Source organism: Malania oleifera, chromosome 11, assembly GCF_029873635.1.
Source record: "Malania oleifera isolate guangnan ecotype guangnan chromosome 11, ASM2987363v1, whole genome shotgun sequence".
Classification (NCBI taxonomy): Eukaryota; Viridiplantae; Streptophyta; class Magnoliopsida; order Santalales; family Ximeniaceae; genus Malania; species Malania oleifera.
In genome coordinates, this window is record NC_080427.1 from 33,029,254 (window position 1) to 33,043,146 (window position 13,893).

The following is a 13,893-nucleotide window of genomic DNA, read 5'->3' on the forward strand; positions in this document are numbered from 1 at the left end:
TTAAACATCATTCTTCCCATAAAGCTCAACCTTATCGCTTTTGCATCTCATTCAGCTCAACAAATCTCTATACTATACCCTTCGAATATTTCGTCTAAGACATGCATTCTACCTCAAAACAATTCACCAGCCAATGTAAGCAAAGCACGTTCAATTTTCCAAGTAAATTCAATGAGAAAAAATAGAAATTAGGGCAAAAATTAAGCCAGAGGCCTTGTACTGTGGTCATTTGGGTTTGGCTTTGTGGTCCATAAAACAGCTGAGTTCTGAACATCGGTCAGTCTAGTAGAGAAGATTCAAGGTGTTGCGATTTGGTGGCCCAAAATGCTCAAATTTTATGACACAAAGAGGAAATAAATAGACACAAGAAAACCCTTCTGCATATGGATCAGTGGGTTGAAGTTCTGATGCTTAAACACCCTTCAGCCTTCTACTTCTAATCAAACTTCCTATCAATCCTCAAGAAATAGCAACAAACGTATTTTCTAATTTTTAAAAATTCAATAATGCTTTGAAAAAAATATTTAACTGTAATTAGATAAAATGCTCAAATTTAGAGATATGGTTTGGATTTGATTATCACTGTCTAATACTATACACAAATGCCCGGATTGTGTAAAACATTTCGTAGACAAAAATATCCTAATATTTTTAAAATAACATAAAACATTCCTTACAACTAGAACTCTGAACCTAAGTCCCTATTGATAACTAGACACAACACAGCATTCCTTCCCTTCAAGTCTCTAACGAGTAATGCCCCACCCTTTAAATCAAGAGCAGAAGAGTCCTTGCAATCATAAAACAATGATGATGATGATGATGATGATTGCAACAAGTTGTTCCCTCTAACAATCATGATGACATTATAATTAAAAATCATGCAACTTTCTCAGCTTCATAATTTCACTCACAAAAATTGTTAAATTAATTCTGCATAATGAGGACCATTATTGATACAAGCAAAAAAAGCAGTAAAAGAATGATTCTTTCATTTGTTTGAACTATTGCGCTGTTAACCAGTTACAGTATTGTCACTTGAACCATAGAGAAACAAAATTTCCTGTAACCTGCTGACAGGTAAAAGAATGGATTTATGTCGGCAAAACCCATCTCTTAAACATATACAAGTGAACTGCTTGGTGCAATGAATGAATTGAAAACACATATAACCGGGCTTCATTCTACAAGTTCATTAAGCATATGCACAAACAGGAAAAAAAAGGTCAAGACTCATGATACAAGCAACATTAACAGCTTGAAATAAAAACCTGAGACAACAGAACTTTGCACTGGTATGCCTCAGATGATTGCCCAGAATTTCTTTCTACAAATTAGCATAGGCTCCAAATTCTTTTGTACATTTTCCAGCGAATGAGATTCAACCTCCCAAAGATATTTTGGAGCAAGGTTTCTGATTCGGGATATAATAGATTCATTATCTCTAATAATTATAAACCCCTGCAGATAAATATATTCAATAAAATTGTTATTTGAACATATACCACGCAAACCTCAAAATACAAAATATATGTATGCATGCATGGGTGCATACATGTGTGTGTGTGTGTGTGTGCGCGCGCGTCATTAACTGACACACTTAAGACATGAGCTGAGATGATTGACTTCCAAGTCAAGAGATCCTCAGTTCAATCAAAATTATAGAACTTCTGATAATATTGTTAAGTGCACAAGATCAAACAAGCATCCAATTTATGTACTTGGTGATTACCAACACTATAACATGCCATGTAGAGCTGGAATATCTTCTCCAGCCGTTCAACATGGCATGGGCGCACTGATATAAAAAAATTTTGAAAAATATGAAATAGTGAGGACTGAGGACCACGTAGAGTGTGCTTCTCTATGTGGATATGATGCACGCCCATATGTGTAGCTAGGATTGAGCTTATTGTTTCATGCTAAAATTACAAGAAATAAAAAATAATTAAGGTATAACTAGAATCACACAAATTACTACCAGAGTAAACATGATTAGAGAATATAAGGGGCCATTTTGTATTACTATTAAAAATTATGAAACGAACAAAATAAAATAAAAACAGAAACTAAAAATCAAAAGCCAGCAAACCTATTTGGTTAATATTCCTAAACAACTAAAACAAATTAAAAACTTGTTAAAGAAATGCTCATTTTCATCCTTGAATCAAATAACAATTAAAAATTTTAATTAAAATAATATAAGTACAAATTAATACATGTTAAAAATACTATAATAAAAATAAAAATTATATAATTATCTTAATTAATTATTATGATTCATAATTCACTTTACAATAACAATCTTATTATACATGACAATTGAGAAATAGTAAAAATGTTTCGTAAATGGATTCTATTATTTTTTAAAAATTTATGAAAATTTTTATTTTAATTATATTTTTAATTCATATGATCCTTTTATTTTTATTTTAATTAAAAAGTATATATAAAATAAATGATTTAATCCAAAAAAGTTAACAACAGGTTGTCAAAACATCTTAAAGCAATTAAAAATCTAGTTTTTTATTTCTTTTACGATGAATTAATCTTGGAATAGTTGTCATCCAATGGAGCAGTGTATAGAAAAAAAAACTGAATTGCATGGAACAACTCTATTATGAACAGTCCAACCCAGATTCACAGTTCAGAAAAGAGTTTCTTCTCTGGAAGAAATAAAAATATACTGGATTTCTAAATAAAAAAGCACCCTCGATGAATGAATTTGGGTTGTTGACCAATATAACCCAACGCGATCCAATTTGGAGTGAACAAGGTGCAGAAATTTTCTTGCCAAATGCTAGGACTCAAACCTGAGCACCTTAATTTATTCAAAATGGGAAACAAACACATTCTTAAACTTCCATTCAGTCTATCAATCCATAAATATTTTCTCAAGATAGCAGAAATTGATCATATCACTCACACACAAATAATTATATCTATCTCATTCAGAGTTAAGCTGGCCTCACACCCACTTGATTATGGCATGCTTGCAGCCTAAATATAATTAAAACACAGCTGTTGTTTATTAAACTTTACATATGCTAGCCTAAAATCATGCACCGACTTCTTCCTTCAACTTAGAAAGCCCCAAAACATGGACATCACTTAATGTTGCTTAATAGATGATCAACTATTAATCAACCATGAGATCCTATCCTAAGCTCAACCAAAGGTCAATAACTTCAAATGACTTGTATAACTAACAAACGCATTTTACAGAAAAATCAATCCAAAACACAGACACACACACACACTGTTCAAACACCTAGACACTTCTAGGCATCTATGTTTGTTTGCACATGTGAACACATGCACAGCCATGCATGCACTTGCAATTGGTAAGACAGACAGGAGAGGACAGTCAGGGAATATTTTGAAAAATAGAATGCAAAAAATTCCAGACTGGCATGTTTAATGTGGTACTGTAAATGCTCTAAATTGCAATATTTTAGGGTCTATTTGTACAGGCAAGACATATTGATGAAAAAGCATAGTTTTTTTGGATAATAAAAGAAGGTATATTAGATAGAGAAAAAGAAATTACAACGAAAGCGGACACAAGAATTCTACCCCATAAAAATAAAATAAAAATAAAATGAAATGAAAAAAAATTAAAAAATTAAAAATTAAACATGGAACCCCCTCTTCAATCCTTTTCCTTTATAATTCACCAAACACTTTAAGTTAGCTAACTCCCTTGGAACCTTTTAGCCCTGTTTTTACACATCACAACGCACTTCATTTCCCCCTGAACACTTCAAGTTAACTAACTCCCTTGGGACCGTTTTTAGCTCTGTTTTTACACCCATCACAATGCACTTCATTTCCCCCAGGATCACAAAACTTAAAATCCAATTTATCCATGAGATCTTGAACTTCTAAATCCTTCCTTGAAATCTCATCCACTAGTGTTGGTAAAATACTGTTCTTGTGCTGCATCTCATTAATCAAATCATCATTTTCAGGTATAGAGACCCCATCTAATCCTTCTAAAGGGGATGGATGTACATATAATATGTCCCCTAAAATGTCACTGGAATCAGAAACATATCCACATTGTTCCCAAATTTCATCCAACAGTAAACCCTGCCACAATCAAACACACTAAGATCATTGCTTTCATTATCTAATAAATCCCCCCATTTCATTACCTTCTTTCCTTTGCTAACCCTATGACAAGAATTTCCAGTCTTTTTCTTAGCATTTATGTCTGCCACAATACCTAACTCTCCTTCTAATTTCCTCTTTAAAATATTTGGCACAACCTCACCAGAGTGTTTTCTCTTTTCTTCAAACAATTTTTTTCATTTCCGCATCCATATGCACAATCTTCCAATGAGTATAAACCTTGGGACCGTTAGATCCCTTTGCCTTAATGTCTTAAGGCATCAGATAACCTACTCAAAACACCATCACCTTTATAAACCTTGCTGCATCATCCTCTTGCCCTTCTGCAAAACCAGAGTCTTCAGCCACTTTAACACTTTTAATTATTTGTTTATTGTCATCGAGAAATTTTTCTGAAATCGAGCTGCCAGTTTCCTATAATTGCTCCATGATATGATTTGTTCCACTTGAATCCTGGGGAACTAGAAAGAGATTTTGGCCTTCGTTTACAGATGGGTGACAATCCTTCTTCCCTAAATTCTCCACCAGCTATTGGGGCTTGAAAATTGGGCATCTTGGGCCTGCCCATTATGATTTGTCGAATCCTCCTTTCCCTTAGGCTGGCTATCCAAAAAAGGGCCCTGAAATCTTTAGCCTGCCCCTTTATGAATGGCCAGATCGTCCTTTCCCTTAGACTGGCCATCTGTATAGGGTCCTGCAAATTATGGTCCTGTTTGATTAATAAGCTCATTTTGTATAAAAATGAGGCCACGCCTATTTCCATTAACTTGCCAAAGTCCAATACAATAACCAATCAAAGCAGCCCAGATTTTTTATCTTCATCTTCTCCTATCATAACCCTAGCCACTTCAATTGGAACTGCACCATCATACAACCCTTGCCACCATTGCAGTATCAGCACATCCGACTACCTGAGCAATATGAACATGCGCTTTTGGCCAGACATCTTCTGGCATCGGCCTGCAATCTTTGTGTTGAGCTCAGCCCCACATTGAATGCACATATCATCTATCCCATTCGCAGCATCCTGCTTTCCTTGTTGGAACTTGCTTTTACAGCCATCTCCTTCGCCTGCCTTCCCTTTCATCACCGTTTGACTCCCCAATCTGCGCTTTGAAGGCCTACTAAACACGTAGAACATCTTACCATTCCGACCCAACCCAAACTCCAAAAACTTGCCATTCTAGTCCACTTAATTGACATCCAAAACAGCATATTCCTCATTCGAACCTTTCGAGAACCCCTAACCAACTGAACAAAATTTGGAAGCCATTGGCAAACCAGAGAACTGCCTCTTTCAAAAGTTTAATCCATCTATTCTGAGCAGGCTTTTTCTTGAGCACAAACAGAAACTGAATATCTCTCCCCTTGTCCAATCTCAAATCAAAGGTCTTCCTTTCGATCTGAATCATGAACTTTGACATCACCTGCTATATTTGAAGCCATAGAGAGAGAGAGAGGGAGGGAGGGAGACTGGGGCCCCGGGGGGGGGGGGGGGGGGGGGGAAGTCGTTTCGCACAGGAGAGGAAAGAAATAGCTAGGACTCAAAAGCTTCTTCTTGAAATTGAAATAAATGGATCGTTAAAAAGTATAATGGCACTGGTATATTTAAGAAGTGATGTAGAGTATTTCAAAATCTAGGAGTTATAATTTGGTGTAGATAAGTAATGGGTCAAAATATTATAATGCAGTAATGCTCTACTTATATAATAGAAAATCTATGGCATATGGATGGTTGATTTGAAACTTTGGATTGCTAGATTTAAAACTTGCAATGTGAACATCTCTATGTGATGACTCTTTGTTTAAACTCCTCAATATTCCACAGGATCAAATTCTAGTTTCATACTAGCTAAGCACTCTAGTACACCACACCAGTTCGATTTGTTTCTGCACCTCTCAAACATCAATGGTAACAAGTTAAAGAACATTCCACTCCTCATAGACCAGCTTCAACTCTGCAAATTCTTCTATAGCTGATTTATTTTCACAACTCAAAGAAATCTATATAGAGATAATACACCAATGTCAAATTACTCGTAACTAGTAAACCAACGAAATCCCATATCTCCGTAGAGTTCCATAACAAACAAAATATGCACTTACGCAATAATTTTGATGATTCTAAAAGTTGATTAAACCTGCCTGTCTAATGCATGGTTAGTTTTTATGTTCTTGACTTCATTTATTTTGTGCTTGAAATTAATTGAGTTGATCTTAGAGGAATGAATTTGTTGAAATATTGCATAGTGACATTTATTCAAATTAGAACTAATTCTTTTGAATGCACAAAATATTAAACATAATTCATGGATAGTAAGTAACTTCAAATGATTATACCTTTATTTTATTTTATTTTATTTCTTGATAGCAAAAGAATATTTCGATAATAGGAAGAGAATTTACACATGGGAGATCGAGACATCTCCCAGACAAGGCCTGGAACGATCCAGAAAAAGCAACTAATAAATACCAAAAAATAAAAGATCAACCTGCCAAAATGTTCCTCCAATCTCTATGTAACTAGTCCAAACTAATTCCTCTGAAAAAACCCAAACCAACACACATAGTGAGGCCAAACACTGAATTTTATCCCAAACCAGCACCCAATTTAATTTCTTCCCATTGAATATCTTAGCAATTACGCTCCAACCATGCCTGCCATAAAACTGCAAGTGTTCCACACTTCCATAGGACTGCCTTATCCTTTCTCCTACCAAAGCCTATGAAAGAAATAGCTAACAATTCACCAATCAAAGAAGGGCAAACCCAGCAATCTCTAGAAATACCAAAAACCATATTCAAAATCCTCCAAGAAAATTTCACAGTGCAAAAGAAGATGAGAAGCCATCTCAAAATTTTTGTAACAGAGCATACATACATCGGGAGAGAGAGCCTTCAAAGGTCTCCTAATTTGCAGCAAATTATTACTATTTTTCATTGAGCATGACCAACAAAGTGAAAGCCTTAATTTTTGGAGTCTTAGCCTTCCAGATAAATTGATAGAGAGGGAAAGAAGAATTGGAGTGAGTCAGGAATTCAAAAAATGATTTACAAGAAAACATTCCTGATTGATTTGAAGACCAAGACCAAACATCCCTCACCAAAGAAAGATTACTCCCATTCAATAGAGATAACAAAGAAGACAACTCCATTAACTCCCTATCATTAAGAGGTCTCCTAAAATGGAGATTCCAGGAAACCAATGGGCTACTCAAATCCCTACGAAAGAAATATATAGCTCTATTTTGCTCAGAGCTCAGATGAAAAATATGAGGAAATTAAGTGGATAAGGATGCATTCACAGTAGTCAAAGGCACCCTTGAGACACACCTAGGTGCAAGGCACACTGAGGTGATGAGGCTTGTGCCTCACAGGGGTTGAGGCAAGGAACCTTTAAGAGGCACAGTGAGGCACACCTCACAAATGTTCAGATTGTACTTTATTTTTTTCTTCTCTTATAATCTGCTCTGCTGCTGGTCAGTTTTCTACCTCTTCTTCTGAACTGCTCTGTGCCACCTCATTAATGTTCCTTTTTTTTTTCCTTTTTATTTGGAAAATGAGCTGTTTTTTTTCCTGGAAGCATTTCTTTTTCTCAGCATTTCTGCTTCTGTAATCTGGAATTTCCCGCATAAGTCAGTCCTGCACTGCTGCTGCTTTTGCTGTTTTATTTTTTATATTTTTTTTTTTAACTTTCCTGTTGCTTATTGCTGCTTCTATTTTGTGGAACTTATGGCATGAACATCACTTTGTTTTTATATCCTAGTATTGAGTATTTTGATATTTTAAAGTTCAGATATTATTTTTAATGTGTTTACAATCAAGAATCCATTATGTAGGGTATTTTACAGACAATTTTATTAAATGTGTGCCTCACCTCCATAAGGCGTGCACATTCGCCTCACACCTAGGCTCTAGATACCCTTTGCACCACAACGAACCTTGCACCTTTGACTACTATGGATGCATTACCAGCCAAGGTTCTTTCCAAAAATAGATCCGAGAGCCCCTCCCCACCTCAAATTTAGTGTAAGGGATGAAAGAAGGATAAATCAAAGAAATGGACCTCCATGGACAACCCAAAGAACATCTTAAACTAACATTGGTATCCAACCCATTCTCATCCAACCCAAACTTCTTATTACTCTATGCCTAGGTGTCACGGTCCGACTATTTTCACACCCTTGTGAAGGGCCGTGCGGCGCTAGCTAAAGCACTCTTGTTTAACAAGCCAGCCTATCGTTTACCAACATCCATCCACGAAACACTTTCATTAGCATCAAATAGCAGCGGAAACAGTAATCAATTCATGAAAGTCATGGCAAGCAAGCAGTAAACATTGAAGCAAACGTAATTCATTAACAACACCTCCGTTGACATGGTGTCTTTAGCGAGGGAGGCAAGTAGGCTAAACACGTTGACAATAGCTAGTGAGTTTTACAATGACTGATGAACACTCACCCTCCCCTAAAGAGATTTTTCTGTAATTATCATCCTAGCACTAGGAAACATCAAAGTGACCGAGGAGTCATACTGCCTTATTTGGCATACAAAGACTCTACTAGCATAAAATAACCCTACACTAGTATTTACATGATGGAAATCCATCTCAAGCACACGAGATAAGCGGTCACAGGCAAGCATAATGCCCTGAACAAGCTTAGCTCGTGACATTCTCCCCCACTTATGTGGTCGACGTCCTCTTAGACTTTGGCGGTAGGTACAACGGTTGACTATCTTCCGTAGAAATCCAGCTAATTTCTTTGTCATCAAGGCATTTCCACTTCACTAAAAATTTCTGCCGCTTCTTCCTTGAGGATATGAACTTTCTATCTGCAAGGATCTCTTCAACTTCACGTCTGTCAGGTTGCACTATCTTCAACTCTGCTCTGTTCGGCTGAATTTTGCTCAGGTCATTGGTGTTGGCGTTGAACGGCTTGAGGCAGCTGACATGAAACTGCGGTCTTCTCCCCTGTTCTACCCACTTCTTCATCTGCTTAGAAGCTTTCTCGAAATTGGCTCGGGCAAACTCTACATTCTGTCTCCATTCTCTGGTGAAGATGTACACCCTAGGACTCTTTCGTCTGTACGGCTCACCCACTGTGTGAGGTAACAGCAGCAGCTAGCCTGTATCAAGCTCAAAAAGGCTCTTGTTGGTTGTTGAGCGCCTTTGGGCATTGCCACAGAACGGGGCCACATCAAGTAGTTGCACGCCATTCTTCTGGTTATCGTTGACAAAATGGCACAAGTACTCATCTAGTAGCTCTCTGAATCTTTTCATCCGTCCGTCTGTCTGTCGGTGAGAACTCGAAAAGATGTAAAGATGTGACCTGAATATCCTGAAAAACTCTGCCAAGAAGTTGTCAGTGAACATTAAATCTCGGTCACAAATAATAACTTGGGGAACACCCCAATGTTTCACAACAGTCACAAGGAACAATTGTGTCATCTCCTCTGCCGAACAATACTTTGGTGCAGCCCTGAAAGTATCATGCTTCTTCCGCTCCCCCTTGTCTTGTTGGAAAGTGAGACAAGTTTTGGTATAATCAACCACATCATCCCGCGTGTGCGGCCAATAATACCTCCCCAGTAGTCCTGTCATTGGAGTCATTCTCTGCGAATACCCCTCAACGAACTTCCTGCAGTATCCAGTAAGGCCAAGAAAGGAACGCAACTCCTTCACTGTCGTGGGGATCTTCCCTTCTTAAGTCATCCTTACCTTCTCCATACCCCTCCGGATACGACCTTATTCAACCATATGACCAAGGAATTTGTTGCTCCACTGAGCGAAAGAGCACTTCTCTTTCTTCACATCCAGACCATTTCCCCTCAGCCTATAGAACACCTTCCATGGATGCTCTTCATGTTTCCTCTAAAACAACACCGATGCTCCCAATGATGTTTTGGAAGGGCGAACACATCTCGCTTTCAATTCATCAAGCTGTTTCCCCAACTCTACTATCTCAAGAGGTGCAATCCGACATGGCCCTTTAGCAGGTGGTTTCACTCCTGATAACAACTCAATCTCATGCTCCACAGTCCGTCGTGAAGGCAAATTGTGAGGCATCTTATTCAGCAACACCTCCTTATCCTCATCCAACACCACTTGGATGGTCGTAGGCTCTAGCTCTTGGCCTACTTCTTTGTCTACCACCGCCGTGGCTAGACGTGTCTGCTCACCCTAACCCAATCCTTCATTGAGTTGTATGGCTAAAAAGGACTTCCCGTCATCTCTTTTCGTTGCAACGACTTGCACCATCCACGAGTGATCTCCCATCAGACACAAGGAACCAGCAGAAGCATCAGCACTGCCCTCGTCCCCCTTAGGAACTTCATTCCTAGAATGACTGGAAAGTCATCCAATGGCACCGCTGTGAAATTCGCATGACCTTCCCACTATCCAAGCTTTACAGTCACTTGTTTGGCTACTCCCAGAGTAGGTTGGGCTATAGAGTTAACTGCTTTCATGTGTCTTGTATCCTTCTCTAAGGATAAGTTGAGTCTCCATGCTTCCAACTACGAAACAAAATTATAAGTAGCTCCCGTATCCACTATAGCGCGAGTACTCTTCCCATTTATCCTCAAGTCCACAAACATTAACCTTTTTACTCGTGTAACTTTCGGTGTTTTTGCCTGCTTTTCCAATGCGCTCACCAGCCGCACTGAACCCACCCTCGGAGCATTATCCTCTTCCTCCTCGCTTTCCAACTCTTTTCCCGAAGTGGAAGCTTGTAAGGCATTCAGTAATCTTTTGTGTTAACACTCACTCACTTTGTGAGACCCGCCACACAAGTACCACAAAATTTTACTCTTTCTCTTTCCATTGGGTGTGTTGAACCATTGAGACGACGAAGCTTCCTTTGAGGTTGATGATTTAGAGTCGGCTCCCCCACTCTAGGGTTTGCCTTTCTTGAAAGACTTTCCACTGTTTCCCTTTCCGTCAAACCATTTGGACGAAGTGGTATCATCACCAGCGTAGTCAGTCAAGTGTTCTGCAGCAGCTTGTGCAGTTGACAAGTCTTGAACCATTTGCCTCTGAAGTTCAATTCTTGACCACGGTTTCATCCCCTCAAGAAAATAGAACAACTTGTCCTTCTTCGACATATCCCGAATATTCAACATTAAAGCAAAAAATTGTTTCACATATTCCCTGATTGACCCTGTATGCTTGAGATCTCTCAGTTTTCTCCTTACATTATACTCAACATTCTCAGGAAAGAATTGGGCCTTGAGCTCTCTTTTCAAGTCTACCCAATTATTGAATACACAGCTTCCATTTTCAACCTCTTGGTACTTGGTACGCCACCACAGTTTGGCATCACCAACCAAGTACATGGTCGCAGTATTCACCTTTGTCTGTTCTGAGGTCATCCTCACAACACGAAAGTACTGCTCCACATCAAACAAGAAGTTCTCTAACTCCTTGGCATCTCGAGCACCCCCATACGTCCTGGGTTCTGGTACCTTGGTCTTGCTAACTCCTGGAGTGTTGGAGTTCCCCATAGCAAGAACCATCAGATTCACCTTTGCATCCAGATCAGCCATCCGCGACTGCAAAGTTTCAACTGTGTGGCGAAAGTCCTCTGACATGTCGCCTATCAAACCTGTTTGATGTTTTTGTGATCCCATCACTTCATCAACAAGTTCTCTCATCTGGGCCACCTCCGCAGCCATAGTATTGGTTGTTGTCTCAACCTGTGCTTCCAGCACGTTGATCCTCTCAGCATTGTTTGGTGTCATGATCCAACAACGAAGGCAATCGAATTCACATAGCAACTCAACCTTGGGCTTTGACCAAGTGTCACCGACTTAGCTCTAATACCAAATGTCACGGTCCAACTATTTTCACACCCTTGTGAAGGGTCGTGCGGCGCTAGCTAAAGCACTCTTGTTTAACTAGTCAGCCTATCGTTTCCCAACATCCATCCACGAAACACTTTCATTAGCATTCGATCAAATAGCAGCGGAAACGGTAATCAATTCATGAAAGTCGTGGCAAGCAAGCAGTAAACATTGAAGCAAACGTAATTCATTAACAACACCTCCATTGACATGGTGTGTTTAGCAAGGGAGGCAAGTAGGCTAAACACGTTGACAATAGCTAGTAAGTTTTACAATGACTGATGAACACTCACCCTCTCCTAAAAAGGTTTTTCTGTAATTATCATCCTGGCACTAGGAAACATCAAAGTGACCGAGGAGTCATACTGCCTTATTTGGCATACAAAGACTCTACTAGCAGAAAATAACCCTACACTAGTATTTACATGATGGAAACTCATCCCAAGCACACGAGATAAGCGGTCACAGGCAAGCATAATGCCCTGAACAAGCTTAACTTGTGACAAACGATTATCTAGAGGGAAATGCCATAGCCATTTAGCTAAAAGAGCCATGTTTTTACTTTTTAGACATCAACTTCCCTACACCCAACCCTCCCTCCTTTTTTGACCTAGAAACCTCACCCCAGCTAACTAAGTTATCCCTATGATCCCCACCAGGCCACAGAAAGTCTCTGATGATTATACCTTGATCCAGCTCCAGTTTTTGAAAATTAGTAACTATTGGGTGCTTATACATTTGCCACTCCTTGACCTATATTTATTTTGATCTCAAGGAATAAGCGATTTTTTTTAAACCTTAGTCAATAACTAAGAATCCCAACGATTGATTAGTTCCCTCCCTCCCTCTCCCTTACATTCTGTTACATTCATCTTCCTCCGCTTCTTCTTTACCTTAAAAGGCCTCCCAATCTAAAATCAATTGTTAGTCCCCCCAAAAAATAAATAAGTAAATAAATCATCAAGGGATCTATGAAAATTAAAGTCCCAAGAAATCTCATACCACATAGAAATATGGAAGGAAGAAATAATTCCATATGCAAAGAGTACAGCCCATATAAACAAGGAAAGGAAGTCAATGTGCAACATTGCCTACCCAAATGTCTTTCCAAAACTGAATACAATTCCCATTACCGGCAATGTTGTAGCCCAACTTAGCATCCGACCCGGTATCCCACATGCCAAATTTACTTATAATAACTTCATGCCAAAGGGAATTTTTTACCTCTAAGGGAAATTGCCAAAGCCATTTACCCATTAAAGCAACATTTTTAAACACCAACTTCCAAAAACCCAAGCCCCCCTCCTTTTTAAAAACCTACAAACAATCCCTCATCCAACCAAATGTTCCCTATTCTCCCCCACCTAAGACCAAAAAATATTTCTCATGACTAAATATTTCTACCTACTCCCAGAGGAATTTTAAAAACAAAGAAGATATAAATAAAGATGCTAGGGAGACAGGCCCGAATAAGGGTGATCCCCCCACCTAAAGACAATTAAGCACCCTTCCAACCATCTAACCTCTTGGACACCTTCTCACAGCCGGTCAAGGTTAACACCCAAAGGCTCTTCTAGTTATGCTAATGGCCAACCTAAAATACCATTCCTGGCTAAAGAAAACAACTTAGAATATCTAGATTCACTTAATCTATACAAGCTAACCTATAAGAACCCAAACCGTGACATATGGATTAATTATGTAAAAGAAGGGTAAATTGGTAAATTGAGCAGAGTTCGTCAACGAGGCCAGGGTTCGTCGACGAAATCCCTTCTGTTCTCGTCGACGAAATTCAGAGGCTCGTCGACGAGGAGAAGCCGAGAGATTTCTAGAAACCGGAAATCTCAGGCTCGTCGACGAGGTCACCGTCTCATCGACGAGGAGTCTTCAGTGGCTCGTTGAAGAGGGCGCCATTTC

At 38.8% G+C, this 13,893-nt stretch overlaps 1 protein-coding gene across 2 annotated transcripts in view; it reads right to left on the reverse strand.

Annotated features, from left to right (window-relative positions):
- Positions 1–975: 975 nt before the first annotated feature.
- The window catches only part of LOC131167777 (probable methyltransferase PMT7), a 33,669-nt gene continuing 20,751 nt past the window's right edge, over positions 976–13,893 (reverse strand). For both annotated transcript variants that reach the window (XM_058126658.1, XM_058126659.1), the window contains exon 7: positions 976–1,461. In XM_058126658.1, the coding sequence (XP_057982641.1) occupies positions 1,303–1,461 (159 nt within the window). In that variant the 3' untranslated portion in view covers positions 976–1,302. The remainder of the gene's footprint in view (positions 1,462–13,893) is intronic.